The sequence below is a fragment of the Choloepus didactylus genome, chromosome 12, assembly GCF_015220235.1.
Source record: "Choloepus didactylus isolate mChoDid1 chromosome 12, mChoDid1.pri, whole genome shotgun sequence".
Lineage (NCBI taxonomy): Eukaryota > Metazoa > Chordata > Mammalia > Pilosa > Megalonychidae > Choloepus > Choloepus didactylus.
The window spans coordinates 18,232,112-18,259,004 of record NC_051318.1 but is presented as its reverse complement, the minus strand read 5'-3'; the positions used below and the strand labels follow the sequence as shown (position 1 = coordinate 18,259,004).

Here is a 26,893-nt window from a genome sequence, read left to right as displayed (position 1 = left end):
AAAAAGAATTCCAAAGGAAAAACAAAAAAAAAACTTGGGGTTTGTAAATTCCAAAATACTGACAAATGTGCTCACACATTCCTTTAGTCTGGATCCCTGGGGTCTCAGGCAGAGCAGAGAGAAGGCGGCTAGCACAGTGAGGTGAGGGTACAGCTGGCCACATACAGGAAGACACAGGGAGGGCTAAGAGGCCTGAGGCACTGTGGAAACAGGGAAGAAAGCACACGGCCCACCCAATAGATCTCTGTACACCCTAACCTCAAAGCATCAAATATATTACCAAAATTACACAGTTCCTTGAGGGGATCACTGAAGATGTTAAGAAATTCATAATGACTTGTAAAGTGGATAGTCTCACCTAAATGTCTTTCAACTGATTAATACTGAGACTCAGAATAGCCAGGCATTAACAATGCTAGTTCTAAGTGGGTTAAATATCATTCAGCTGATTAAAGTCAACAGTTCCAGCCAAGGATCACAGCTGATCATTAACTCAAGCTCCTTCTGCCTGACGGTGATTAAAACCAAACAGCCACTTTCTGGGGATGACTTTATTTCTCTAACAAGTGGATCGAAAACTGCAAGTGGAAAACAGTCATGCTCTCCAAAGTAATTCAAGAACAATGGTTCTCAAAAGTTCTCAGTCTGCAGGAGCACCTGGAAGTCATGGTGTACCCTGACCTAGAGGTATAACAAACACTTAATGACCTTTGTTATATCAAGTATTTTATTTCATTCAAACATTTCTATAGTCATCAGCAGTTGTCAAAGGTTTACTAAAAATGGGGGGGAATGGGTTAAGAATATTATGACATATTAACTTATAATTTACAGACATTATTGATTCTTATGAACACTATGGCAACATGGAAAAGCATTTACAGAATCAATTCAAAAAGCAGAGAACATTATATTTATACTATGTATACATATAAGAAAGGACTAGAAGAAAACCTGGACAAATGAAAATTGCCTGGTTTATGACAGTGCTCACTTTTTAGTTTATGGAGATATCCATTAATGTCTCTATAATGCTATTTGTGTAATGCAAGATACAATTTTTTAGATTTATAAATACAAATAGTTAACACACTTACCACAGTGGGACTGCCACTACTTATCAACTGGCTGACTTCATGAAAAATGCTTTTGCAGTCAATTGATTTATCTAATGATCCTCGTTTTACAATTACTGCTACTGCTAATAGAATCTGTTCCCGAACATACTTTTGGAGGCTGTAAAACATAAAAATAATTGTGAAAACATTTACCTAAATCTAATTAAAAAAAAAAAAATACTTCCAATTTTCTTACTATGCATAAAGCTACTTATAACGCCACTCACATTTGAGGGTTGTATGGCCTACTGGTTATGCATTGACTCCGAAGCCAGAACACCTGGGTTCAAACCCAGGCTCCATCATTAGCTGGCAGTATGACCTTTACAAGATAGTAAGAACTCAGTGCCTCAGTATTCTCAATCATAAAATGGGAATAATAATAATAATAATAATAGGGTTGTTTTAAGAAATAAATGTTCTTAGAACTGTGCCTGGTACATACTAAACATAGAAGAGTTAGCAAATTTAGGCAGTATTCAATGGGTACTGTCAGTTCCCATTTGTTAAACATTTGGGGGGGGAACCACCAAGACTCAGATTAAGATTCCACTGATCCAGAGAAAAATTCTGATGTAACATACATCTCCAACCAGTAGTATAATCCTAAGTCCCACTTCCCTTTCACATGAAAACACAACACGCTAGCTATATAAGATACAACATGATGAAAACATACAACTTCTAACAAAAGTTTTAAAATTTCAAGTTCAAATTTTGTTCCTCAGTCTAGTTGCAAAAGCAACAATCCCAAGTCAAGGTATTCTATAAAGCCCATTCAACTACAAAGGCACAGAGAATTACCTGTTTTTTCACAATCTTTTTTTAACCCTGAACTTTATAATACCGCCTCTAGATGGCCACAAGGTTACAGAAATAAATCCCAAACCTTAATACGGATTAGAAGCAGTGTGGTTCCATCCTGTTCTTTAAGGACATTCCCAATTTACTTGCTGTCCTGATATAATTATTAATAGTGCTCTCCTTCACTCTCAAAAGGGTCCCAGTTTGGTCACATACCATATGATCACCCATAGTTCTTAATTTTTCAAAATGAGAGTTTGGGGGCAAACATATAAGTGAACTATTTCAATGTGGAACCCTACAATCAACTCTAAGATAGCTTCTAAACTAATCAAAATTATTTAAAAGCAAGATTATTTTTGTATACTACAGGAGACCACACAGACACACACACATAATCAAAATGTTGTTACATACTTAAATTTACAGAGCTCTCTAGATTCTGGGAATAGAGGCAAGATTGGGGGTTGGGTGTAGGATTAATAAGAAGCTCCAGGGTAAGAGAGTATGTCTAGTTTGAGATAAAGCCTTCCTGGTAACCTTGACTCCTTAAGGAACACTGGTGTAGAGTACAATGGCTGCAGCAGCAGCAGCCAGAGCTTACTATCCACCAAGCACAGGGCTCAGAACTGGCTGTCTCATGGAATCTCTACACCAACCACATAAGGTGTGACCAAGTACCTGTTTTACAGGTAAGAAAACAGAATATTAGAGAGATTTTTTTCACTTTCCCAAAGTCACATAAATACACTGTTCTTCAGAAAACTTTTTTTCCTTTAACAGTTTTTGCCTAGAGGCCAAAATATTAAAAATTCTTCATACATCTAAACTCTTGCAAACATAGATGCCTTAAAGTTTATTTTCTTTTATTCTATAAATATAAATGTGTAGGTTTCTCTCAACTTCTCTTCAACAATTTCTCTTAAACGTGTGTTATCAAAATTGATTTCAACAATATTTCCCTAAAGAAAAGATCAAAGGATATATCATTTTTAGTAAAGTTCAACAAAATATGTATCTTTCCCATGATGGCTACCTATGAGAAATTTTTTGATGTGAGTTATAGTATATACAAAAAATAACAAAACAATGCAACAAAACACTTGTTTATCAAGACTTCTACTTCTACTTAACTTAAAAGAAAAGCAACGGGTCAAAAGAAAAATAGTCGAAAGAAAAATAATACCTAGCAAATACGGTCAAATGGAAACCACAGAAGAGCAAGCTAGTATCACACCCAAACAACCTCACCAAAGAAAAAAAATCTTTTTTAATAAATAAATAAAGCCGGCAGGAAGTAGAAGAAAACGGCTTAAAAACCAAGGACAGTTCTTCCTTATTTTATTAAAACTGGAAAAAAAATAAGCCACCACCCCCACCGCACACACACATATCCACTCATTCCTAGAACACATTACTCATTAAACCACACACAAGAAATAAGTGCATACAATCTTGTAAAATGTTTAAACAATACAGATGTGTACGTGTAAAAAGGAAATTTACTGTCATCCCATTCCTCAAACCTGATCACCTCTCCAAAGCACACTGGTAAAAAAAAATTGGTGCTTTCTCTTCTAGAATCTTTTTGAGGCACATTTCTATGTACAAATGTATGCAGCATTTGGTCTAATAGTACTTGATTTTCCCCTGTCTTGGGATACTCACCTGTCTTACAATACTTATCATTCTAAATTTAAAACATGTTAAAAGAAATAAACACCCCACCAAGCACCAAAAGAAGAACAAGTGTAAAGGATTTTAGACTGGGTCCAAGATCAACTTTTATTTATAACTAAAATCTCCAGGACTCAACAACAACAACAACAAAAAACATCTAGCACAATCTTTTTGAAGCAAAAAAGGTAATATTTAAGCTTAAAGGTATTAAAACGACCTATAATTACATGTGTATAAGTTTTTAAAATATGAGCCCCATTAGAGCTTAACGATGAATGCCTATCATTTAAAAATAACGAAAAAGAAAACAAACCAAGAAGGATAGATATGCAAACACAGCAGAAGTATTTTAGCAGTGCCTCCTCCGTGTACTTACTTAGGCCTTTGTAAGACATAGGTTAAAAGGAATGTTCGCAGTGACTCGATGCTACCTTTTTCCAAGAGAATCCACTCTCGTACGACTGCTTCCATTATGGCTGTGGCAGCTTGGAAAAGGACATAGTCCACTTTACTAGTTTCTGAGGAAAAAATAAAAACTCTTTAAACAGTAGTTCATATTAACTCAAACATTCTGCATGTATTAATTTTAAAACAGAACTTTTCAGACAAGGAATAAGATGATTACCTGTTCTTTTTTTAATCCAGTGACCTTGCTCTAGGACCACAAAGAGGTTAGTTCCTCTCAGAAGACACCTCAGGCAGGTGGCAGCTAATCACCGATCACAATTTTCACAAACTTTCCTCACCTCTCTTCAACTGTTACTTCCAAAGCATGAAGAACTAAAAAATAACACAGCTTTAAAAAAAATAAAAATAAAAATATAAAGCAATCAGAAAGTTTCCTAAGAGATTCTCACCCTGTGCAAAACAGAACTCAAGCTTAAAAATACCTTAATAAACTAGTCTTTGAACACTACTATTTGTGATGAGTCATGCTGTTAAAATATCTGGGTTTGCAGGTAATTACGCTTTTCAGCAGGATGACCCATCTCCAATAGCAAGTTCAGAAATAACAAAACCATGTTCAGGTTTTTTTTTTTTAATTAAAGAAAAAACAAATCACATTTACACAAGGTGAGAGGTTCTTGTGAATTTTCTGATTGCAATACTGATCAAACTGAGTAAAATCCCAAAGCTAAACTTTGCCAGCCCTTAACTAGCAAGTTATATTATCTGACCTAAAAACTGAATTAGGGAAAAAAAAATAGAAAATTAACACACCTAGGAAATTAAATATATATTAATTTTCTATTTTTTCTTGTATTCACCAGTACCACTAGAATCAGTTCCCAAAAAGTATTATCAAAGGGGAGAAACAGTCAAAATGAAGTCAAGAAAAAGTAGAAATTTTCTGAAGCTCTAAAAGATAACCATCACGTGAAATCCATGGAAAGTCTAAAATTAGACTCCAGATTATTTCTCAAGATCACTGGACAGTAGTATCCAAAAGTCATGAGAAATTAACTGTAGGTATCGAATGGCACCTTCGAGAATTTATCAGAAGAGCATGAAGATATAGCCAGGCACATCAGTTTCTTTCCTACTCAAGCTCAGTCATTTAAAAATCTTACAAATGGACTCAATACATTAGTAATAAAAATCTGCAAGAAAAAGTGTACCCTACATAAATTCCTATCACATTAGACTCAAACACAGGCATTTTGAACCTACCAAAATTAATGAAAAGAGCCAATTTGGACCTTTATTTTTTAACGTGTTGATTCTTCCATGCTACCTTAACATGGATTCTAATTGAGATGATAATCAGAATTCACAAAATTTAGAAACCTTAGAAAATAATTAATAAATAAAACAAAGCAACAGCTTCTAAAAATGTGAACCTATTATAAAAAGATTTGTTTAAAGTTCCAGGAAAAATATAAAACAAGGGTTTTTATTCAAAGAGGATTTGAAACAGAGACCAACTACATCTGTTTAGGTCACTTGAGAAATATGGTACTGCCTCATAAAGGAAATTAAAATAATCTTTCATTATAAACCTCTTCTTGAAAGAAAAGGATAGTAGTTTCCCTGTCTTCATTCGATTGCAACATAAAATTGCAACAGTAAAAATTTTAAGGACAAGAAACACGAAATCCTTAACCATCGGTTTAACAACGAAGAAGAATCTTAGGGCTTCACAAAAATTTTAGAAACAGATCTCAAAAGATCATCTAATTCAATTCCTGCATTTTACAATCGAAGAAACTGATCTCCCATGAGACTAAGAGAGTGAATTAAAGGCTCACTGCCAGTAAGTGTTACTAGAATAATACTAATCCATCCCTAAACGCATATGCCAATGAAGAGAAGACCTAATAAGCACCACCTGATGTTCATGAGCAATGAAACATGCTGCTTATTCCTGGCTATTTGGGCTTATATCCTACCCTTTTTCTGCTATTGGGGGGGGGGGGGGAATTTCAGAGAGTGAATGACATTCAAAAGTTTTCAGGAAACACAGGAGTTTGATAACTTTTTCTTGTCTACCTCTCTATGACATTAAATGAAAACCTTTAATTTACTACTCCCTTAAGAAGCTCTAAGAACAGACGAATCTGAATGAAAAGAAAGCCAGATTCCAATTTTAAAAGCAGGAATTTTCTAAGTTATTAAATGTATACTTCCTCATAAACACCAGTACTGTCTTTCATGAACTGTACTTTTATGAGACATAAATTTGCAAGAGATGCTAGAAGGAACTCTAGAGGCCTACCAGTTGGAAATTAGGACTTCAGAGGTATACAGGAGCCTCAATCTTGATCTGCTGAAAAGAAGTTTTAAACTTCAAGGTCTTCAAGAACAATTCTTCTAGAATTTCTAAGCTAACTACTTTCAGGAAGATCTTCCACGCGCTAGGACACTGCCTGGAAGCGAAATGATTTTAAGGCACTTTAACAGGAAGTTTCCATTTCTTACCACAGTATTAACTTGCTTTTACTACACACACACCTCATTTGTATTTAGTCTGCCTTCTGAAGCTAAAAAAAAGTTAAAGTGAAGTAAATAATGAGAGGAAAAGTACTACATTCTGATCCAAATAGTTTTTTAAAAAATTAAAAACAAAGCCCTAGTATTCAAGCCATAGAGGTTCAGCTACTACTAACACTCCTTTGGCCTTAAAGAGTACTTTCCAAAGCAAAAGCAACGTAAACTCCACAACGTCTTCCCTGTGACCTTCTAAAGCATTTATATGCACACCAATCAACAGTAAAAAGTTTCAGCTGAAAGATGATCTACCAATTTCCAATAATTGACAACATAAATAAAGAAATATCTTTCTCATTTACAGAAGAAAAATTTTACTCGTCTAACTGTCATCTTGGTGGTTTCTTGTTCCTTTTTGCTTTGGCTACTTCTGAGATGAGAAGTGAAAGAAATTCATTTCTTCCTGGGAGGGGGACGAAAAGATGCTACAACGTTAGCTCCAGGAATACTAAACCAATCCCTCACTGTTCTCAGGTATTTCTTTAACAAGAAAGTAACTCATAGGCTCTTTGAAGGATCATTTGACCCTACAAACCCAATAAATTCCTAAGTGCCAAAGACTTCTGAGGTGAAGAAGTCTAAAAGTGCTCTTCTGACAAAATTTACAAGCACACACATGCACACACACAGAAAAGAGCAAAGTAAATAAAAAAACAGAATGAAAACAAAAGGATAAGAAGAGAAAGAAATGAAGAAAAACAAGGAACATATAAAACTTAAGTTAGAAGTGGGAAGGAAGAACTTTAAGAGGCTAGAAAAAGGAAGCATCAAGGAGATATATTAGAATGTATTACCCAGACATTCTATTAAAATGAATACATTCCCTAAATAAGAATGTGAAAATTCTGAACTGCGATTGACTGCCACTTGTACGAGAAGTCTTCTTAGAGGAATTAACCCTTCTGTGCTGGTGGCAACTCAGTAGGGAGTTAAAAGATTTTCTGTAAGGTTTAGATGTAAACATTAATGTAACACAGGGCTTTGCAGTACATTAATGATTATGCTTGTAATACACGCACTCAACGTTTTAAATACTTAACATCTCAAAACCCAAACTGATTTTAAAAGTGTGGCTGAAACTATCAATACTATTCTTCAGAAAATTTTATCAGAAAAACAAGTGTTCCAAAACAAGCTCAAATAGTAACAAACCAATCTTACTTCATAAAATATACATACTCTGAAAGGAAAGAATGATATAAACAAATACATTCTAATAAAATACTTATAACTTAAATCAACTATTTCCCAACCAGTAGAGAATGACAACTGAATTACAATAGAAAGTCAGGTGAAATAGTGATGGAATCCTCATTAATCTAGTTAAAGCATATGCCATGAAAATCAAACTCAAATTATTTTAGGTTAATAGTTTAAGACAATGGTTTCCTAAATCTATGCATGCTGTTCAATTTCAAGGCAGTAAGGATGAGGAGGCACTCCCTTAAAACTCTCTATACTGACGTTTAGTTTTGCTTCTTTTAATTTAACATTTAGCTCATATAGTCTGTACAGGCAAAAGAAGAAATTTTCTTAGTGTCAGAAACAAATTCAGTATAAAAACTGACCATTCAAAAAAAAAAAGTTAAAACCGTCTAATTTCGGTGATTGTTTAAACTGCTCCTCTCACAGGAAGACCTAATTCCTCTAATTTCTGATGAGACAGCCACCTTTCACCACTGCCAGCTTGCCATCAGAGAAGAGAATTTTTTAAGCTTATATATTTTAAAAGCCATTTAAAATGAGGTAATAAATGGCATTCATATGGTACCTTACTAGTTACAAAGTGCATTTACATACATTACTACATTTGAGCCTCACAACTTAAGACAGCCAAGTTCATTAAGGGAAATTGTATCATTATTCCCCGATCGCAGATGAAGAGGCCCAGAGTGGAAGGGACTTCCTCAAGTTTCCCAGGTGCGGCCAGCACCACCAGAACCTGGATCTCAGAGCTTCTACTCCAGCGTGCATTCCACTATACTCTAACACACTTATTTTTAAGCCCTTAGATGTAAAACATTTTAAACATACAACCTTATTTGTAGTTTATTTCAACCTGGAGATCACAGTATTGGTGGCTAACAGATAAGCCTTACTAAAAGCACAAAAATTAAAAGCTGAGATGTTTTAGTTCCTAATCCTCAACTAACCAACTCTGTGGTCATGTAACTCAAGCAGCCTTTCAGGGCTTTAAATATGGGCTATAAAAGATGGCTCCAATTAACAAAAACAGCCAACAATAATAAGGTTATAAAATTACAATAACTGATGAAATCTATTCTACTCCTATAGAAAAATGTCTAAAAGGCAAATGACAACATTATGCAACTCTTATTGGCAAATACCTCTTTGGACAAGAGACACAACTCTTGTGATTGTTTTAAAAAAGGAAGAAATCAACAGGGTGCTCATAATGCATATTTTACAAAAGTAAAAATCAATGCTTTATTTCTTACCCAGAAATGAATAATGTGCACTAAGCAAACTGTGTACAAATTAAATGTTAAAAAAAAAGAACAATATAGAAAACAATTATAAGAAGAAAATGCAGAAACCTCAAAAAGGCTTAAAATCAACAATGAGTACTGAAGAGTTTTAAATTTTTAATGTTACCTAAAATAGTAAAATATTGTATGAATATTGTTATGCCTAACAATCTTAAAACTAACACTTAGAAAACTGGGATATTATAACAGTAAATTTCCTATAATAAATTATATTATCCTTGAAAACAATTGGAAAAACATGACCTTTTCCCCATCATTAACAACCTTCATGTTATGATCAATAATAAAACAAATCATTGAACACTATATCTAGGGGAAAAAATCCAAAGTAAAAACAAAATTTTCTGTCTGGCTTTGTGGAATATCTTCAAAGCCACTTCAGGAGAATTATTAATAGAAAATTTTAACTGTATGAACTGTTTATTTTTTAATGGAATTTAAAATACCTAATACTGAAGACAGGAAAACTAGATCTGATTAGGTAAAAATATTTTTAAAGTGAATACTTACCCAAAATATGCTTGCAAACTGCAAATGGCGATTTTGATTTCCTAAATGATAAGAATATGTGCTCTGCATGCTGGCGCTGTTCATTATTGACCATGGAAGGTGGTGCCTTGAGAGATTTTTTTTTTAAAAAAAAAGGAAAGTATGCTTGTTAAATGAGAAACCATGAACAAAGCAATCCTCTGACCCATACCAAGAAAATGCTTTCATTTTTGTGGGGAGATGGGGGGGGGGGGGGAGGATATGGAAGGACAAATTCCTGCTTAAATTTTTCAGGAACTGTAGTATAAAACTTCATAATACACACTTAAGGTATGGTTTCAGGAAAAAGGAAGAAATTCCTGGCAAGGTTTGGGTCAGAGGATCCTTTAAGCAGATCACATTTTAGAAAGACAGACACTACATTTTTTGTATATTTTTTAAAAACGTAGCTGATTCAGTACTGCCTTTTATTCCCAGGTAGTCCACTTAAGAATTTCTAAATTCCTCAGCACTGATGAAACCAAATCCAAAAGTTAATAAACACTGATTTCTAAAAGCAATCCTTTGAGATATAAGTATTATGAGATAATTCTACCTAAAGTTCTCTAAAATCACCAATAAACCAGAAAAATTAGAAAACAAAGTTTGGAATTTACAGAACTCTTCTTTGAATAATAAATTATTCAGACATATCTTACAAAAGCAGCTTCTAAAGTCTACCCAAGTTTTTAAACTTTCACTTCGTCTTAACCTTTCGTCTAAAGATAATACTCTTACGAACAAGATCTACCTAAAATACACATTCTCATTATATGGGTTTGGATATCTTTTGACCTATTAGAACAAGAGAAGAAGAAACTGCTTCTACAGCCCAACAATTAAAATCAAAAATTCTCAATTTGAAACACCAGTGATTCTTATTTCAGTCAGAACAGTAAGAAAATATGTACATCCAAGAGAAATTAATTAACTTTCATACTCTGGCCTAAGGGAATCCTTATAATTAGCTAAAGCCAGTTCAAACTATTCCTAAGGGTATAGCACCCTCTACAGTTCTCTAGGTAAAAGCGAAAATATTTCCACTGAAGAACTGTGTTAAATTCTTCAGTACTTAAAAAACAAAAAAAAAAAAGCTTTAGTAATAAAATACTGTGAACAACTAATTATAACCTAAAAGCAAATATATTTTATCCTTTTTGCAAATTCTTTATCTCCACCATTTCCCTAATTCAGCAAAGCAACAAGGTAGATATACCCACTTGTTACAACATACTGCAATTATTTATTTGCCCCCTTGCCTTTTCATTAGTTTTCTGACAGCAGGAACTTATTTTATTCATCTCTAAATACCTAAAGCCTAACACATACAAAAGGGAGAGACATCCAATAACAATTTTTTTAAATAATAATAGCTAACATTTATTGAATACTTTGCATTGCTAGGCGTGTGTCTGCGTGTGTATAAAATCTCATTAACCCTAACAACCACCCTATGAGGTAGAGACTATTATCCCCATTTTACAGATGAAGAAACTGAGGCACAGAGAGACTGTAATTTGCCTGAGGTCACACTACTAGTAGGACTTAAGAATGATGGGTCTTTTCTTTCTCACCAGAAACTATACTACATGTTCCAAATTATAGAAGACCCACCATTCTTAAAGTCTGTGATGGAAAGGAAGCAAAGTTCCCTTAAAAGTCTTCCTCTAAAACCCAATATAGACATTAGGGTGTTTTACATAGTCTCCTTTACATAACAGCTTCAGTAAAGAAATAATAAAGGCGCCATTTCATATTCCATGTTTATGCTTTCTCATTGACACTAACAGTAAAAATTTTAAAAGGGATGACTTCACAGATGGAATTCAATAAATGAGAAAAAGTGAAAGCAGTAAGAGATATTACCAGAAAGCAGTTATGGCGGTAGGGGAAAAACAGGTGACCAATCCCAGAATCTTCAGGAAAGCAAAGGCATGGATAGGGAAAACCTGAGATTGTTTCTAAGGGACCACACAAGCATGAGACCTGGACCTCACAAATTCCTAACTCAATATACTGGCATTTTGGGTCCCGACTTGTACCACCCCTCTACCCCCGTGCAGTCCCCTTCAATTTACAAACATGCCTACAGAACATCAGTGGCTCAGAGCTAGGAGCATCCAAGGATAGAACTCTGGAGATTATTTACTGATGAATGGATTAAATGACATACTTCATTATTAGTTTTTAATAGATTATGTGCATATGTAAATGCGCACACGAGAGAGAGACAGATGGAGAAGGCCAAAGTACCTAAATAGTCTCTATTTGTTCAAAAAATATGTACTGTAGGTTGACTATATGCCAAGCAGCATGCCATAAACTAGAGAAACTAAGTAAATAATACAGCCCCTGCCCTTATGGAATTCTGAGTCTATGAAAAAAGACAGATATTAATCACCTCAAACAGAAACCCTACACTCTTTTTGCATTAACTCCCAATTGTTCCAACTCCCACCCCTAGTAACCCGTACTCTTCTTTCTGTCTATGATTTTGCATATTCTCTGATATTTTCTTTGTGGTTACTGTGGGGCTTAAATTTAACATCCTAAATTTATAACCATCTCATTGGCTTTGGTACCAATCTAACAGTTCCCATACCATATATAAACTATGTTCCTATACACTTCTGTACCCTCATCTTTATGTAGTTTGTGTCTTTATTTTTGGCATTCAATAGTTTGATTATAATATGCCACAGCATGGAGCATGGATTTATTTGGATTTACCCTGTTTGGAGTTCACTGGGTGTCTTGGATGTGTATTTTCATATCTTGCATTACATTTTCAGTCATTATTTCTTTGAATATTCTCTCTGCCCCTTTATCTCTTTCTTTTCCGTCTTGTATGTTTGATGCCGTCCCACAGGTTCCTCAAGCTCTGCTCACTTTTCTTCATTCATTCTTCCTTCTGTTCCTCAGACTGGATGATTTCAACTTTCTTATCATCAAGTTCCCTGATTGTTGTTGAATCCCTCTAGGGAATTTTTAACTTCTGTTACTGTGGTCTTCAGTTCTGTTTGGTTCCTTTTCGTAATTTCCATCTCTCTACTGATATTCTCTTCATGTTCATCTGTTGTTTTCTTGATTTCCTTTAGTTCTTTGTCCATGTTTTCCTTCAGCTCTTTGAGCATATTAAGGACTATTTTCTTAAAGTCTTTTTCTGGAATGCTCCAGGTCTGATCCTCCTCATTGATGGTTCCTAATATTTTAATCTTCTCTCTTTTGCCTTGGCCATCACTTCTTGGTTTCTTTGTGGGGTCTGCAATCTTTTGTTGAGATCTGAACATTCTGATATTTTAGTGTGTTATCACTGGAATTTAGACTCTGAGGCATCAATTCATTAAGGCTGTATATCCAGCTAGTGTTATGACATAGCTTTCCTCGAATGCCCAAAATGAACATTAAAAAAAAGGTAGCTAGGTGCTTGCATGATAGGCTTCTAAGGTATGACACTGACACAGAAAGTTGACAACAGAAGGGTACATGAGAAAAATCTACACAATGCATACTAGGGACTATAATTAATAGGAATACCATACTCTATAAAAGTTTCACTCAGTAAGTATATTTGTCAGAAACTTAAATCCTTCAGAGTGCCCCTATGCCAGCTAAGTCCTGAAACCCAGAGGCAATAGCCTCTTCAAGAACATCAACTAGATATGTCCCCTTTGCTCATAAAGTTGATACTCCTTTTCAACATGAACAGGTTAGGGTGGTCACTGCCTAGACATCCCTGAAAATTGGGAAAGTAATCAAACTAAAGGAAGGGGTAGAAACAGACAAGATGGAATTTAACAAAGGATTATGAATACTGAATCTTTATCTAATTTTCTTTTCCTTAGTTGCTAGGGTATTAGAATAATTAGAAGGAAAAACCTGAAATGGTGGAAATGTAACCCACAGCATCCCTTGAAATTTGTTATATAGCTAATTGTTAAATCGTAATTTGAAAGCTCTATCTTTTTGTACATATGTTAGATTTCACAATAAGGAAATGACTGAAACTATGGTACTATAACTCATAGTAACTTCGGAAATTCCCTATGTATCTACTAGTTAAATCGTGCTTTGAAAAATACTACTTTCTTGTATGTATATTTTGTAATAAGGAAATAACTGAAACTGTGGGATTGTAACCTATAATGTTCTTTGAAATTTGCTCTCTACTTGTTAAATTGCACTTGGAAAGTTATCATTTTTATGTATATATGTTACAATCTGCAATAAAAAATATAATAATAAAAAAAAAGGATGAAGAGGAACCACTTTCCCCAGCCCTTGCAGATTTACATGTGCAGTACTCCCTTTAGGGCTTACCCATACAGTGAGTTTGGGGAATAGTTCCAGACCAAAGCTTAGGGACCTCCCTGGTCCTTTCTGAACATGCATTCTGTCTTGGCAATGTGCATGTGGTACTGGGAATTCTCTCCTTTACATGGATACATATGTCCCCTCTTCCCTAGCAGACAGTTTCTTGACAGTCCCAGGCACTACACTTTATGTCCTAGAGCAGCAATCCTTTGCCCCAGGCAATACGACTCCACTGCTCTCCCACAGTGTTCTATAGTAGAGCTCGGTAAGATGCTGCGCCAGTTTTCAAAATCTCTCCATCCCCATCTTATCCTTGTATTACCTTCTCTAATTTCTTGCAGTAGATCCCTTACATCACAACTTTTTCTTAAATCTATGTTCTTCCTTCTCAGCTCTTCCCTGGCTCTTTATCTTACCTTAAATTTGTCCTCAGCAGTGACTCATTTTTGCTTACAAACAGGGTCCACCCTACCTCAAAAACCCCTCTACACAAACTTAAAGCCCCTCCTTTATTACAAAAACAGGATATAGAATCAGAAAGACTTGGTTCCTAATCTCAGCTCTACAGCATACTAGTTGGGAAACCCTGGACAAGGATACCTCTCTGCACTTCAGGGTCCCCAATCTGCAAACTGATGCTGAGGAACCCATCCCATAATTAAAATGAGAACTTCACTGAAAATTTTATGTCTAGGTCTCACAAAATTAATCTGTAATTATTAATAAAATTCCAACTAAAATCCCAATGTTTATCTCTGAATGTGACAAGGTGACCCTAACACATGTATGAGTAAGAATTATCAAATTAACTCTGAAAAAGAAGAGATCTTACCCTGCACTTATGAAGGTATAGTAACAATAAAAATATATGGGGGGGAAATATATATATACATATATATATATATATATATATATATGGGGGGGTAGGAAAAGAAGGAAAGGCGGTGAGATTAGAGCAGGAAAAAAAACAATGAGGCAGAGAGAATTTCCAGAAAAAGACCCATGATAGAAAGGACAGACTATATACAGTAAATGGTGTAAAAACAACTGGCAATTTATAAGAAAAACATAAATTAGATTTTTACTCATATCATGCCCGATAATAAACTCTAGGTGGATTTAAGATTTAAAAATGAAAAGTGGTGACATCATCAACATGGCGACATAAACAGCTACTGAAACTCCACTCCAGAGATTCAATGAAAAAAAGGGAATGAATTGTTTGAAACTCAGGAGGAAGATATGGACTGGAGAAGGACCCTGCAGATGCCAAATTGAATAAGAGAAGTATCACGTAGGAATCTTCTGTCCCAGACCAGCCGGTCCCCTCCCCTCCACCTCACTAGGGCTCAGTGAGGGAAAGGCACAGAATCCGCAAACAGGAACCCTCCCACCAAGGACACTGATTATAAAATCTCTCACAGCAGTGAGACATACCCCACAGTTTGAAGACCCAGGGGACAGGGGAGGACAATTCAAGACCCAGGGCTGTGGGGGAGAAAGACACCAAGAAAACATGGACAGAGACTGTGTTTCCAGCCCTGGGTCTGAAACCTTCCCCCACCCTTGAGGGAAGCAGCAGCCGGCAGCTGTTTTCTTGCACTGGGGACAGCTGGAGTGCCAGGTCAGCTGAGGGAGTACTAGGCCACAGATACAGGCCCACATCGAGCCAGATTTTGGCCGACAAAGTGCGAGCATAGGAATCCCGCGGTTTCAGCTCACCTGTGTAGACACAGCCTGTGTAGGGACACAAAGCAGCCTCTGAGGACAAGTAAATTACTGAACAGTGCCATCTGCTGGACAGTACAGCAAGGGAATAGAAGCCCTTTTAAAAAGATGCTTCATTAAAAGAGTTCAGACTTCAATTAGAGATATGAATGAAGCAGATCTGGTTAGGACTAAGGCAAATCAGGCCAAAGGGTAAAGGACGATACTGACTGTGTTTTAAAACTTCACCTTCTGTGTGAAACAAAGGGAAGAGATGTTTATTTGTTACAGGATCTATATTTTCTGTAGTACACTAAATAATTTAACTTGTACGGTCAGTTTATTCAAACACCATAATTACATGGAACTTTGAATAGGAAGTAAGATCTAGTAGGTTTGTACAGGTTAGTGTGAAACCGTGATACATCCCAAAGTAATTTGGGCAGAGAATAAAAATGTATATGCAGGGCACCCCTGAGGAGCTGGGGGGAAATGCAGAAATGTTGGACTTCCCTACCTGGGTTACTGCTGATGTTCTCAGAAACATTGAGGACTGATGGTTTGGTATGCCGAGCCCTCTGTCTTGGGGCTTGCCCTTAGGAAGCTTGTAACTGCAGAGGATAGGCTAAACCTGCTTATAATTGTGCCTAAGAGTCTCCCCAAGTGCCTCTTTGTTGCTCGGATGTGGCCCTCTCCCTCTTGCTAAGCCAAATCAACAGGTGAACTCACTGTCCCCCCACCCCCCGTGGGACGTAACTCCCAGGGGTGTAAATCTCCCAGATAACGCAGGATATGACTCCCAGGGATGAGCCTGGACGCGACAAAGTGGGATTGAGAACATCTTCTTGACGAAAAGGGGGAAACGAAATGAACAAAATAAAGTTTTAGTGGCTGAGAGATTTCAAATGGAGTCAAGAGGTCTCTCTGGTGGGCATTCTTACGCAATATATAGATATTCCTTTTTAGATTTTAGTGTATTGGAATAGCTAGAAGTAAATACCTGAAACTATCAAACTGTAACGATTCTATAACTATGTAGCTTACAAGGGGTGACAGTGTGACTGTGAAAACCTTGTGGATAGCACTCCCTTTATCCAGTGTATGGATGGATGAGTAGAAAAATGGGGACTAAAACTAAATGAAAAATACGGTGGGATGGGGGGGATAATTTGCGTGTTCTTTTTTACTTTTATTTTTTTATTCCTATTTTTATTCTTTCTAGTGTAAGGAAAATGTTTAAAAATAGATTGGGGTGGGAGGCGGGGCAAGATGGCAGACTGGTGAGCTGTATGTTTTAGTTACTCCTCCAGGAAAGTAGGTACAAAGCCAGGAACTGCGTGGACTGGACACCACAGAGAAATCTGACTTTGGGCATACTTCATACAACACTCATGAAAACGTGGAACTGCTGAGATCAGCGAAATCTGTAAGTTTTTGCGGCCAGGGGACCCGCGCCCCTCCCTGCCAGGCTCAGTCCCGGGGGAGGAGGGGCTGTCAGCTCCAGGAAGGAGAAGGGAGAACTGCAGTGGCAGCCCTTATCGGAAACTCATTCTACTGATACAAACTCCAACCATAGATAGACTGAGACCAGACACCAGAGAATCTGAGAACAGCCAGCCCAGCAGAGAGGAGACAGGCATAGAAAAAAAACAACACGAAAAACTCCAAAATAAAAGCGGAGGATTTTTGGAGTTCTGGTGAACATAGAAAGGGGAAGGGCCCTGAGGCGCATACGCAAATCCCGAAGAAAAGCTGATCTCTCTGCCCTGTGGACCTTTCCTTAATAGCCCTGGTTGCTTTGTCTCTTAGCATTTCAATAACCCATTAGATCTCTGAGGAGGGCCCGTTTTTTTTTTTTTTTTTAATCCTTTTTTCTTTTTCTAAAACAATTACTCTAAGAAGCCCAATACAGAAAGCTTCAAAGACTTACTATTTGGGCAGGTCAAGTCAAGAGCAGAACTAGGAGAGCTCTGAGACAAAACGCAATAATCCAGTGGCTGACAAAATTCACTAAACACCACAACTTCCCAAGAAAAGGGGGGTGTCCGCTCACAGCCATCATCCTGGTGGACAGGAAACACTCCTGCCCATCGCCAGCCCCATAGCCCAGAACTGCCCCAGACAACCCAGTGTGACGGAAGCGCTTCAAATAACAGGCACACACCACAAAACTAGGCGTGGACATTAGCCTTCCCTGCAACCTCAGCTGACTGTCCCAGAGTTGGGAAGGTAGAGCAGTGTGAATTAACAAAGCCACATTCAGCCATCATTTCAGCAGACTGGTAGCCTCCCTACACAGCCCAGCAGCCCACAACTGCCCTGGGGGGAGGGCACTCACCTGTGACATAGCACAGTCATCCCTCAACAGAGGACCCGGGGTGCACAGCCTGGAAGAGGGGCCCACTTGCAAGTCTCAGGAGCCATACGCCAATACCAAGGACTTGTGGGTCAGTGGCAGAGACAAACTGTGGCAGGACTGAACTGAAGGATTAGACTATTGCAGCAGCTTTAAAACTCTAGGATCACCAGGGAGATTTGATTGTTAGGGCCACCCCCCCTCCCTGACTGCCCAGAAACACGCCCCATATACAGGGCAGGCAACACCAACTACACACGCAAGCTTGGTACACCGATTGGACCCCACAAGACTCACTCCCCCACTCACCAAAAAGGCTAAGCAGGGGAGAACTGGCTTGTGGAGAACAGGTGGCTCGTGGACGCCACCTGCTGGTTAGTTAGAGAAAGTGTACTCCACGAAGCTGTAGATCTGAGAAATTAGAGATAAGGACTTCAATTGGTCTACAAATCCTAAAAGAACCCTATCAACTTCAGCAAATGCCACAAGGTCAAAAACAACAGCAAAATGCTGTTCATAAAGCATATGAAAAAACCAGACGATATGCATAACCCAAGCCCAAGCACCCAAATCAAAAGACCAGAAGAGACACAGCACCTAGAGCAGCTACTCAACGAACTAAAGATGAACAATGAGACCATAGTACGGGAGATAAAGGAAATCAAGAAGACCCTAGAAGAGCATAAAGAAGACATTGCAAGACTAAATAAAAAAATGGATGATCTTATGGAAATTAAAGAAACTGTTGACCAAATTAAAAAGATTCTGGACACTCATAGTACAAGACTAGAGGAACTTGAACAACGAATCAGTGACCTGGAAGATGGCAGAATGGAAAATGAAAGCATAAAAGAAAGAATGGGGAAAAAAATTGAAAAAATCAAAATGGACCTCAGGGATATGATAGATAATATGAAACGTCCAAATATAAGACTCATTGGTGTCCCAGAAGGGGAAGAAAAGGGTAAAGGTCTAGGAAGAGTATTCAAAGAAATTGTTGGGGAAAACTTCCCAAATCTTCTAAACAACATAAATACACAAATCATAAATGCTCAGCGAACCCCAAATAGAATAAATCCAAATAAACCCACTCCGAGACATATACTGATCACACTGTCAAACACAGAAGAGAAGGAGCAAGTTCTGAAAGCAGCAACAGAAAAGCAATTCACCACATACAAAGGAAACAGCATAAGACTAAGTAGTGACTACTCAGCAGCCACCATGGAGGCGAGAAGGCAGTGGCACGATATATTTAAATTTCTGAATCAGAAAAATTTCCAGCCAAGAATACTTTATCCAGCAAAGCTCTCCTTCAAATTTGAGGGAGAGCTTAAATTTTTCACAGACAAACAAATGCTGAGAGAATTTGCTAACAAGAGACCTGCCCTACTGGAGATACTCAAGGGAGCCCTACAGACAGAGAAACAAAGACAGGACAGAGAGACTTGGAGAAAGGTTCAGTACTAAAGAGATTCAGTATGGGTACAATAAAGGATATTAATAGACAGAGGGAAAAAATATGACAAACATAAACCAAAGGATAAGATGGCTGATTCAAGAAATGCCTTCACGGTTATAACATTGAATGTAAATGGATTAAACTCCCCAATTAAAAGATATAGATTCGCAGAATGGATCAAAAAAAATGAACCATCAATATGTTGCATACAAGAGACTCATCTTAGACACAGGAACACAAAGAAACTGAAAGTGAAAGGATGGAAAAAAATATTTCATGCAAGCTACAGCCAAAAGAAAGCAGGTGTAGCAATATTAATCTCAGATAAAATAGACTTCAAATGCAGGGATGTTTTGAGAGACAAAGAAGGCCACTACATACTAATAAAAGGGGCAATTCAGCAAGAAGAAATAACAATCGTAAATATCTATGCACCCAACCAAGGTGCCACAAAATACATGAGAGAAACACTGGCAAAACTAAAGGAAGCAATTGATGTTTCCACAATAATTGTGGGAGACTTCAACACATCACTCTCTCCTATAGATAGATCAACCAGACAGAAGACCAATAAGGAAACTGAAAACCTAAACAATCTGATAAATGAATTAGATTTAACACACATACACCGGACATTACATCCCAAATCACCAGGATACACATACTTTTCTAGTGCTCATGGAACTTTCTCCAGAATAGATCATATGCTGGGACATAAAACAAGCCTCAATAAATTTAAAAAGATTGAAATTATTCAAAGCACATTCTCTGACCACAGTGGAATACAATTAGAAGTCAATAACCATCAGAGAATGAGGAGGCGGGGCAAGATGGCAGACTGGTGAGCTGTATGTTTTAGTTACTCCTCCAGAAAAGTAGGTAGAAAGCCAGGAACTGCGTGGACTGGACACCACAGAGCAATCTCTCTTTGGGCATACTTCATACAACACTCATGAAAATGTCGAACTGCTGAGATCAGCGAAATCTGTAAGTTTTTGCGGCCAGGGGACCCGGGCCCCTCCCTGCCAGGCTCAGTCCCGTGGGAGGAGGGGCTGTCAGCTCCGGGAAGGAGAAGGGAGAACTGCAGTGGCTGCTCTTATCGGAAACTCATTCTACTGATCCAGACTCCAACCACAGATAGACTGAGACCAGACACGAGAGAATCTGAGAGCAGCCAGTCCAGCAGTGAGGAGACAGGCATAGAAAAAAAAAAACAACACGAAAAACTCCAAAATAAAAGCAGAGGATTTTTGGAGTTCTGGTGAACACAGAAAGGGGAAGGGCGGAGCTCAGGCCTTGAGGTGCATATGAAATCCCGAAGAAAAGCTGATCTCTCTGCCCTGTGGACCCTTCCTTAATGGCCCTGGTTGCTTTGTCTCTTAGCATTTCAATAACCCATTAGATCTCTGAGGAGGGCCCTTTTTTTTTTTTTCTCTTTCTTTTTTTTCTTTTTTTTTTTTTTTTAATCCTTTTTTCTTTTTCTAAAACAATTACTCTAAGAAGCCCAATACAGAAAGCTTCAAAGACTTTCAATTTGGGCACGTCAAGTCAAGAGCAGAACTAAGAGAGCTCTGAGACAAAAGGCAATAATTCAGTGGCTGAGAAAATTCACTAAACACCACAACTTCCCAAGAAAAGGGGGGTGTCCGCTCACAGCCACCATCCTGGTGGACAGGAAACACTCCTACCCATCGCCAGCCCCATAGCCCAGAGTTGCCCCAGACAACCCAGTGTGACGGAAGTGCTTCAAATAACAGGCACACACCACAAAACTGGGCGTGGACATTAGCCTTCCCTGCAACCTCAGCTGATTGTCCCAGAGTTGGGAAGGTGGAGCAGTGTGAATTAACAAAGCCCCATTCAGCCACCATTTGAGCAGACTGGGAGCCTCCCTACACAGACCAGCAGCCCAGAACTGCCCTGGGGGGACAGCACTCACCTGTGACATAGCACAGTCATCCCTCAACAGAAGACCCGGGGTGCACGGCCTGGAAGAGGGGCCCACTTGCAAGTCTCAGGAGCCATACGCCAATACCAAGGACTTGTGGGTCAGTGGCAGAGACAAACTGTGGCAGGACTGAACTGAAGGATTAGACTATTGCAGCAGCTTTAAAACTCTAGGATCACCAGGGAGATTTGATTGTTAGGGCCACCCCCCCTCCCCGACTGCCCAGAAACACGCCCCACATACAGGGCAGGCAACACCAACTACACACGCAAGCTTGGTACACCAATTGGGCCCCACAAGACTCACTCCCCCACTCACCAAAAAGGCTAAGCAGGGGAGAACTGGCTTGTGGAGAACAGGTGGCCCGTGGATGCCACCTGCTGGTTAGTTAGAGAAAGTGTACTCCACGAAGCTGTAGATCTGATAAATTAGAGATAAGGACTTCAATAGGTCTACAAACCCTAAAAGAACCCTATCAAGTTCAGCAAATGCCACGAGGCTAAAAACAACAGAAAATTATAAAGCATATGAAAAAACCAGACGATATGGATAACCCAAGCCCAAGCACCCAAATCAAAAGACTAGAAGAGACACAGCACCTAGAGCAGCTACTCAAAGAACTAAGGATGAACAATGAGACCATAGTACGGGCTATAAAGGAAATCAAGAAGACTCTAGAGGAGCATAAAGAAGACATTGCAAGACTAAATAAAAAAATGGATGATCTTATGGAAATTAAAGAAACTGTTGACCAATTAAAAAGATTCTGGACACTCATAGTACAAGACTAGAGGAAATTGAACAACGAATCAGTGACCTGGAAGATGGCAGAATGGAAAATGAAAGCATAAAAGAAAGAATGGGGAAAAAAATTGAAAAAATCGAAATGGACCTCAGGGATATGATAGATAATATGAAACGTCCAAATATAAGACTCATTGGTGTCCCAGAAGGGGAAGAAAAGGGCAAAGGTCTAGGAAGAGTATTCAAAGAAATTGTTGGGGAAAACTTCCCAAATCTTCTAAACAACATAAATACACAAATCATAAATGCTCAGCGAACTCCAAATAGAATAAATCCAAATAAACCCACTCCGAGACATATTCTGATCACACTGTCAAACACGGAAGAGAAGGAGCAGGTTCTGAAAGCAGCAAGAGAAAAGCAATTCACCACATACAAAGGAAACAGCATAAGACTAAGTAGTGACTACTCAGCAGCCACCATGGAGGCGAGAAGGCAGTGGCACGATATATTTAAAATTCTAAATCAGAAAAATTTCCAGCCAAGAATACTTTATCCAGCAAAGCTCTCCTTCAAATTTGAGGGAGAGCTTAAATTTTTCACAGACAAACAAATGCTGAGAGAATTTGCTAACAAGAGACCTGCCCTACTGGAGATACTCAAGGGAGCCCTACAGACAGAGAAACAAAGACAGGACAGAGAGACTTGGAGAAAGGTTCAGTACTAAAGAGATTCGGTATGGGTACAATAAAGGATATTAATAGACAGAGGGGAAAAATATGACAAACATGAACCAAAGGATAAGATGGCCGATTCAAGAAATGCCTTCATGGTTATAACGTTGAATGTAAATGGATTAAACTCCCCAATTAAAAGATACAGATTCGCAGAATGGATCAAAAAAAATGAACCATCAATATGTTGCATACAAGAGACTCATCTTAGACACAGGAACACAAAGAAACTGAAAGTGAAAGGATGGAAAAAAATATTTCATGCAAGCTACAGCCAAAAGAAAGCAGGTGTAGCAATATTAATCTCAGATAAAATAGACTTCAAATGCAGGGATTTCTTGAGAGACAAAGAAGGCCACTACATACTAATAAAAGGGGCAATTCATCAAGAAGAAATAACAATCGTAAATGTCTATGCACCCAATCAAGGTGCCACAAAATACATGACAGAAACACTGGCAAAACTAAAGGAAGCAATTGATGTTTCCACAATAATTGTGGGAGACTTCAACACATCACTCTCTCCTATAGATAGATCAACCAGACAGAAGACCAATAAGGAAATTGAAAACCTAAAGAATCTGATAAATGAATTAGATTTCACAGACATATACAGGACATTACATCACAAATCACCAGGATACACATACTTTTCTAGTGCTGACGGAACTTTCTCCAGAATAGATCATATGCTGGGACATAAAACAAGCCTCAATAAATTTAAAAAGATTGAAATTATTCAAAGCACATTCTCTGACCACAATGGAATACAATTAGAAGTCAATAACCATCAGAGACTTAGAAAATTCACAAATACCTGGAGGTTAAACAACACACTCCTAAACAATCAGTGGGTTAAAGAAGAAATAGCAAGAGAAATTGCTAAATATATAGAGACGAATGAAAATGAGAACACAACATACCAAAACCTATGGGATGCAGCAAAAGCAGTGCTAAGGGGGAAATTTATAGCACTAAACGCATATATTAAAAAGGAAGAAAGAGCCAAAATCAAAGAACTAATGGATCAACTGAAGAAGCTAGAAAATGAACAGCAAACCAATCCTAAACCAAGTACAAGAAAAGAAATAACAAGGATTAAAGGAGAAATAAATGACACAGAGAACAAAAAAAACAATAGAGAGGATAAATATCATCAAAAGTTGGTTCTTTGAGAAGATCAACAAGATTGACAAGCCCCTAGCTAGACTGACAAAATCAAAAAGAGAGAAGACCCATATAAACAAAATAATGAATGAAAAAGGTGACATAACTGCAGATCCTGAAGAAATTTAAAAAATTATAAGAGAATACTATGAACAACTGTATGGCAACAAACTGGATAATGTAGAGGAAATGGACAATTTCCTGGAAACATATGAACAACCTAGATTGACCAGAGAAGAAATAGAAGACCTCAACCAACCCATCACAAGCAAAGAGATCCAATCAGTCATCAAAAATCTTCCCACAAATAAATGCCCAGGACCATATGGCTTCACAGGGGAATTCTACCAAACTTTCCAGAAAGAACTGACACCAATCTTACTCAAACTCTTTCAAAACATTGAAGAAAATGGAACACTACCTAACTCATTTTATGAAGCTAACATGAATCTAATACCAAAACCAGGCAAAGATGTTACAAAAAAGGAAAACTACCGGCCAATCTCCCTAATGAATATAGATGCAAAAATCCTCAACAAAATACTTGCAAATCGAATCCAAAGACACATTAAAAAAATCATACACCATGACCAAGTGGGGTTCATTCCGGGCATGCAAGGATGGTTCAACATAAGAAAATCAATCAATGTATTACAACGCATTAACAAGTCAAAAGGGAAAAATCAATTGATCATCTCAATAGATGCTGAAAAAGCATCTGACAAAATCCAACATCCATTTTTGATAAAAACACTTCAAAAGGAAGGAATTGAAGGAAACTTCCTCAACACCATAAAGAGCATATATGAAAAACCCACAGCCAGCATAGTACTCAATGGTGAGAGACTGAAAGCCTTCCCTCTAAGATCAGGAACAAGACAAGGATGCCCGCTATCACCACTGTTATTCAACATTGTGCTGGAAGTGCTAGCCAGGGCAATCCGGCAAGACAAAGAAATAAAAGGCATCAAAATTGGAAAAGAAGAAGTAAAACTGTCATTGTTTGCAGATGATATGATCTTATATCTAGAAAACCCTGAGAAATCGACGATACAGCTACTAGAGCTAATAAACAAATTTAGCAAAGTAGCGGGATACAAGGTTAATGCACATAAGTCAGTAATGTTTCTATATGCTAGAAATGAACAAACTGAAGAGACACTCAAGAAAAAGATACCATTTTCAATAGCAACTAAAAAAATCAAGTACCTAGGAATAAATTTAACCAAAGATGTAAAAAACCTATACAAAGAAAACTACATAACTCTACTAAAAGAAATAGAAGGGGACCTTAAAAGATGGAAAAATATTCCATGTTCATGGATAGGAAGACTAAATGTCATTAAGATGTCAATTCTACCCAAACTCATCTACAGATTCAATGCAATCCCAATCAAAATTCCAAAAACCTACTTTGCAGACTTGGAAAAGCTAGTTATCAAATTTATTTGGAAAGGGAAGATGCCTCGAATTGCTAAAGACACTCTAAAAAAGAAAAACGAAGTGGGAGGACTTACACTCCCTGACTTTGAAGCCTATTATAAAGCCACAGTTGCCAAAACAGCATGGTACTGGCACAAAGATAGACATATAGATCAATGGAATTGAATTGAGAATTCGGAGATAGACCCTCAGATCTATGGCCGACTGATCTTTGATAAGGCCCCCAAAGTCACTGAACTGAGTCATAATGGTCTTTTCAACAAATGGGGCTGGGAGAGTTGGATATCCATATCCAAAAGAATGAAAGAGGACCCCTACCTCACCCCCTACACAAAAATTAACTCAAAATGGACCAAAGATCTCAATATAAAAGAAAGTACCATAAAACTCCTAGAAGATAATGTAGGAAAACATCTTCAAGACCTTGTATTAGGCGGCCACTTCCTAGACTTTACACCCAAAGCACAAGCAACAAAAGAGAAAATAGATAAATGGGAACTCCTCAAGCTTAGAAGTTTCTGCACCTCAAAGGAATTTCTCAAAAAGGTAAAGAGGCATCCAACTCAATGGGAAAAAAATTTTGGAAGCCATGTATCTGACAAAAGACTGATATCTTGCATATACAAAGAAATCCTACAACTCAAAGACAATAGTACAGACAGCCCAATTATAAAATGGGCAAAAGATATGAAAAGACAGTTCTCTGAAGAGGAAATACAAATGGCCAAGAAACACATGAAAAAATGTTCAGCTTCACTAGCTATTAGAGAGATGCAAATTAAGACCACAATGAGATACCATCTAACACCGGTTAGAATGGCTGCCATTAAACAAACAGGAAACTACAAATGCTGGAGGGGATGTGGAGAAATTGGAACTCTTATTCATTGTTGGTGGGACTGTATAATGGTTCAGCCACTCTGTAAGTCAGTCTGGCAGTTCCTTAGAAAACTAGATATAGAGCTACCATTCGATCCAGCGATTGCACTTCTCGGTATATACCCGGAATATCGCAAAGCAGTGACACGAACAGATATCTGCACGCCAGTGTTCATAGCAGCATTATTCACAATTGCCAAGAGATGGAAACAACCCAAATGTCCTTCAACAGATGAGTGGATAAATAAAATGTGGTATATACACACGATGGAATACTACACGGCAGTAAGAAGGAACGATCTCGTGAAACATATGACAACATGGATGAACCTTGAAGACATAATGCTGAGCGAAATAAGAGAAATATTATATGCTACCACTAATGTGAACTTTGAAAAATGTAAAACAAATGGCATATAATGTAGAATGTAGGGGAACTAGCAATAGAGAGCAATTAAGGAAGGGGGAACAATAATCCAAGAAGAACAGATAAGCTATTTAACGTTCTGGG

General features: G+C 37.7%; 1 protein-coding gene across 5 annotated transcripts in view; it reads right to left on the bottom strand.

Moving 5' to 3' along the window:
* Positions 1-26,893, bottom strand: part of XPO4 (exportin 4) — a 131,378-nt gene that overhangs the window by 77,824 nt on the left and 26,661 nt on the right. For 2 of the 5 annotated variants that reach the window (XR_005211088.1, XM_037800003.1), the window contains exons 2-4: positions 9,611-9,716; positions 3,979-4,120; positions 1,098-1,236 (exon numbers count right to left, since the gene is read on the bottom strand). Coding sequence is in view for 3 of the 5 variants with exons in the window: in XM_037800003.1 (XP_037655931.1) it covers positions 1,098-1,236; positions 3,979-4,120; positions 9,611-9,716 (387 nt within the window). In the remaining 2 variants the exon portion in view is untranslated. Of the gene's footprint in view, positions 1-1,097; positions 1,237-3,978; positions 4,121-4,227; positions 4,399-9,610; positions 9,717-26,893 lie in introns of those variants that run through there. The other 3 variants (XM_037800004.1, XM_037800005.1, XM_037800006.1) reach the window with 3 other exon arrangements.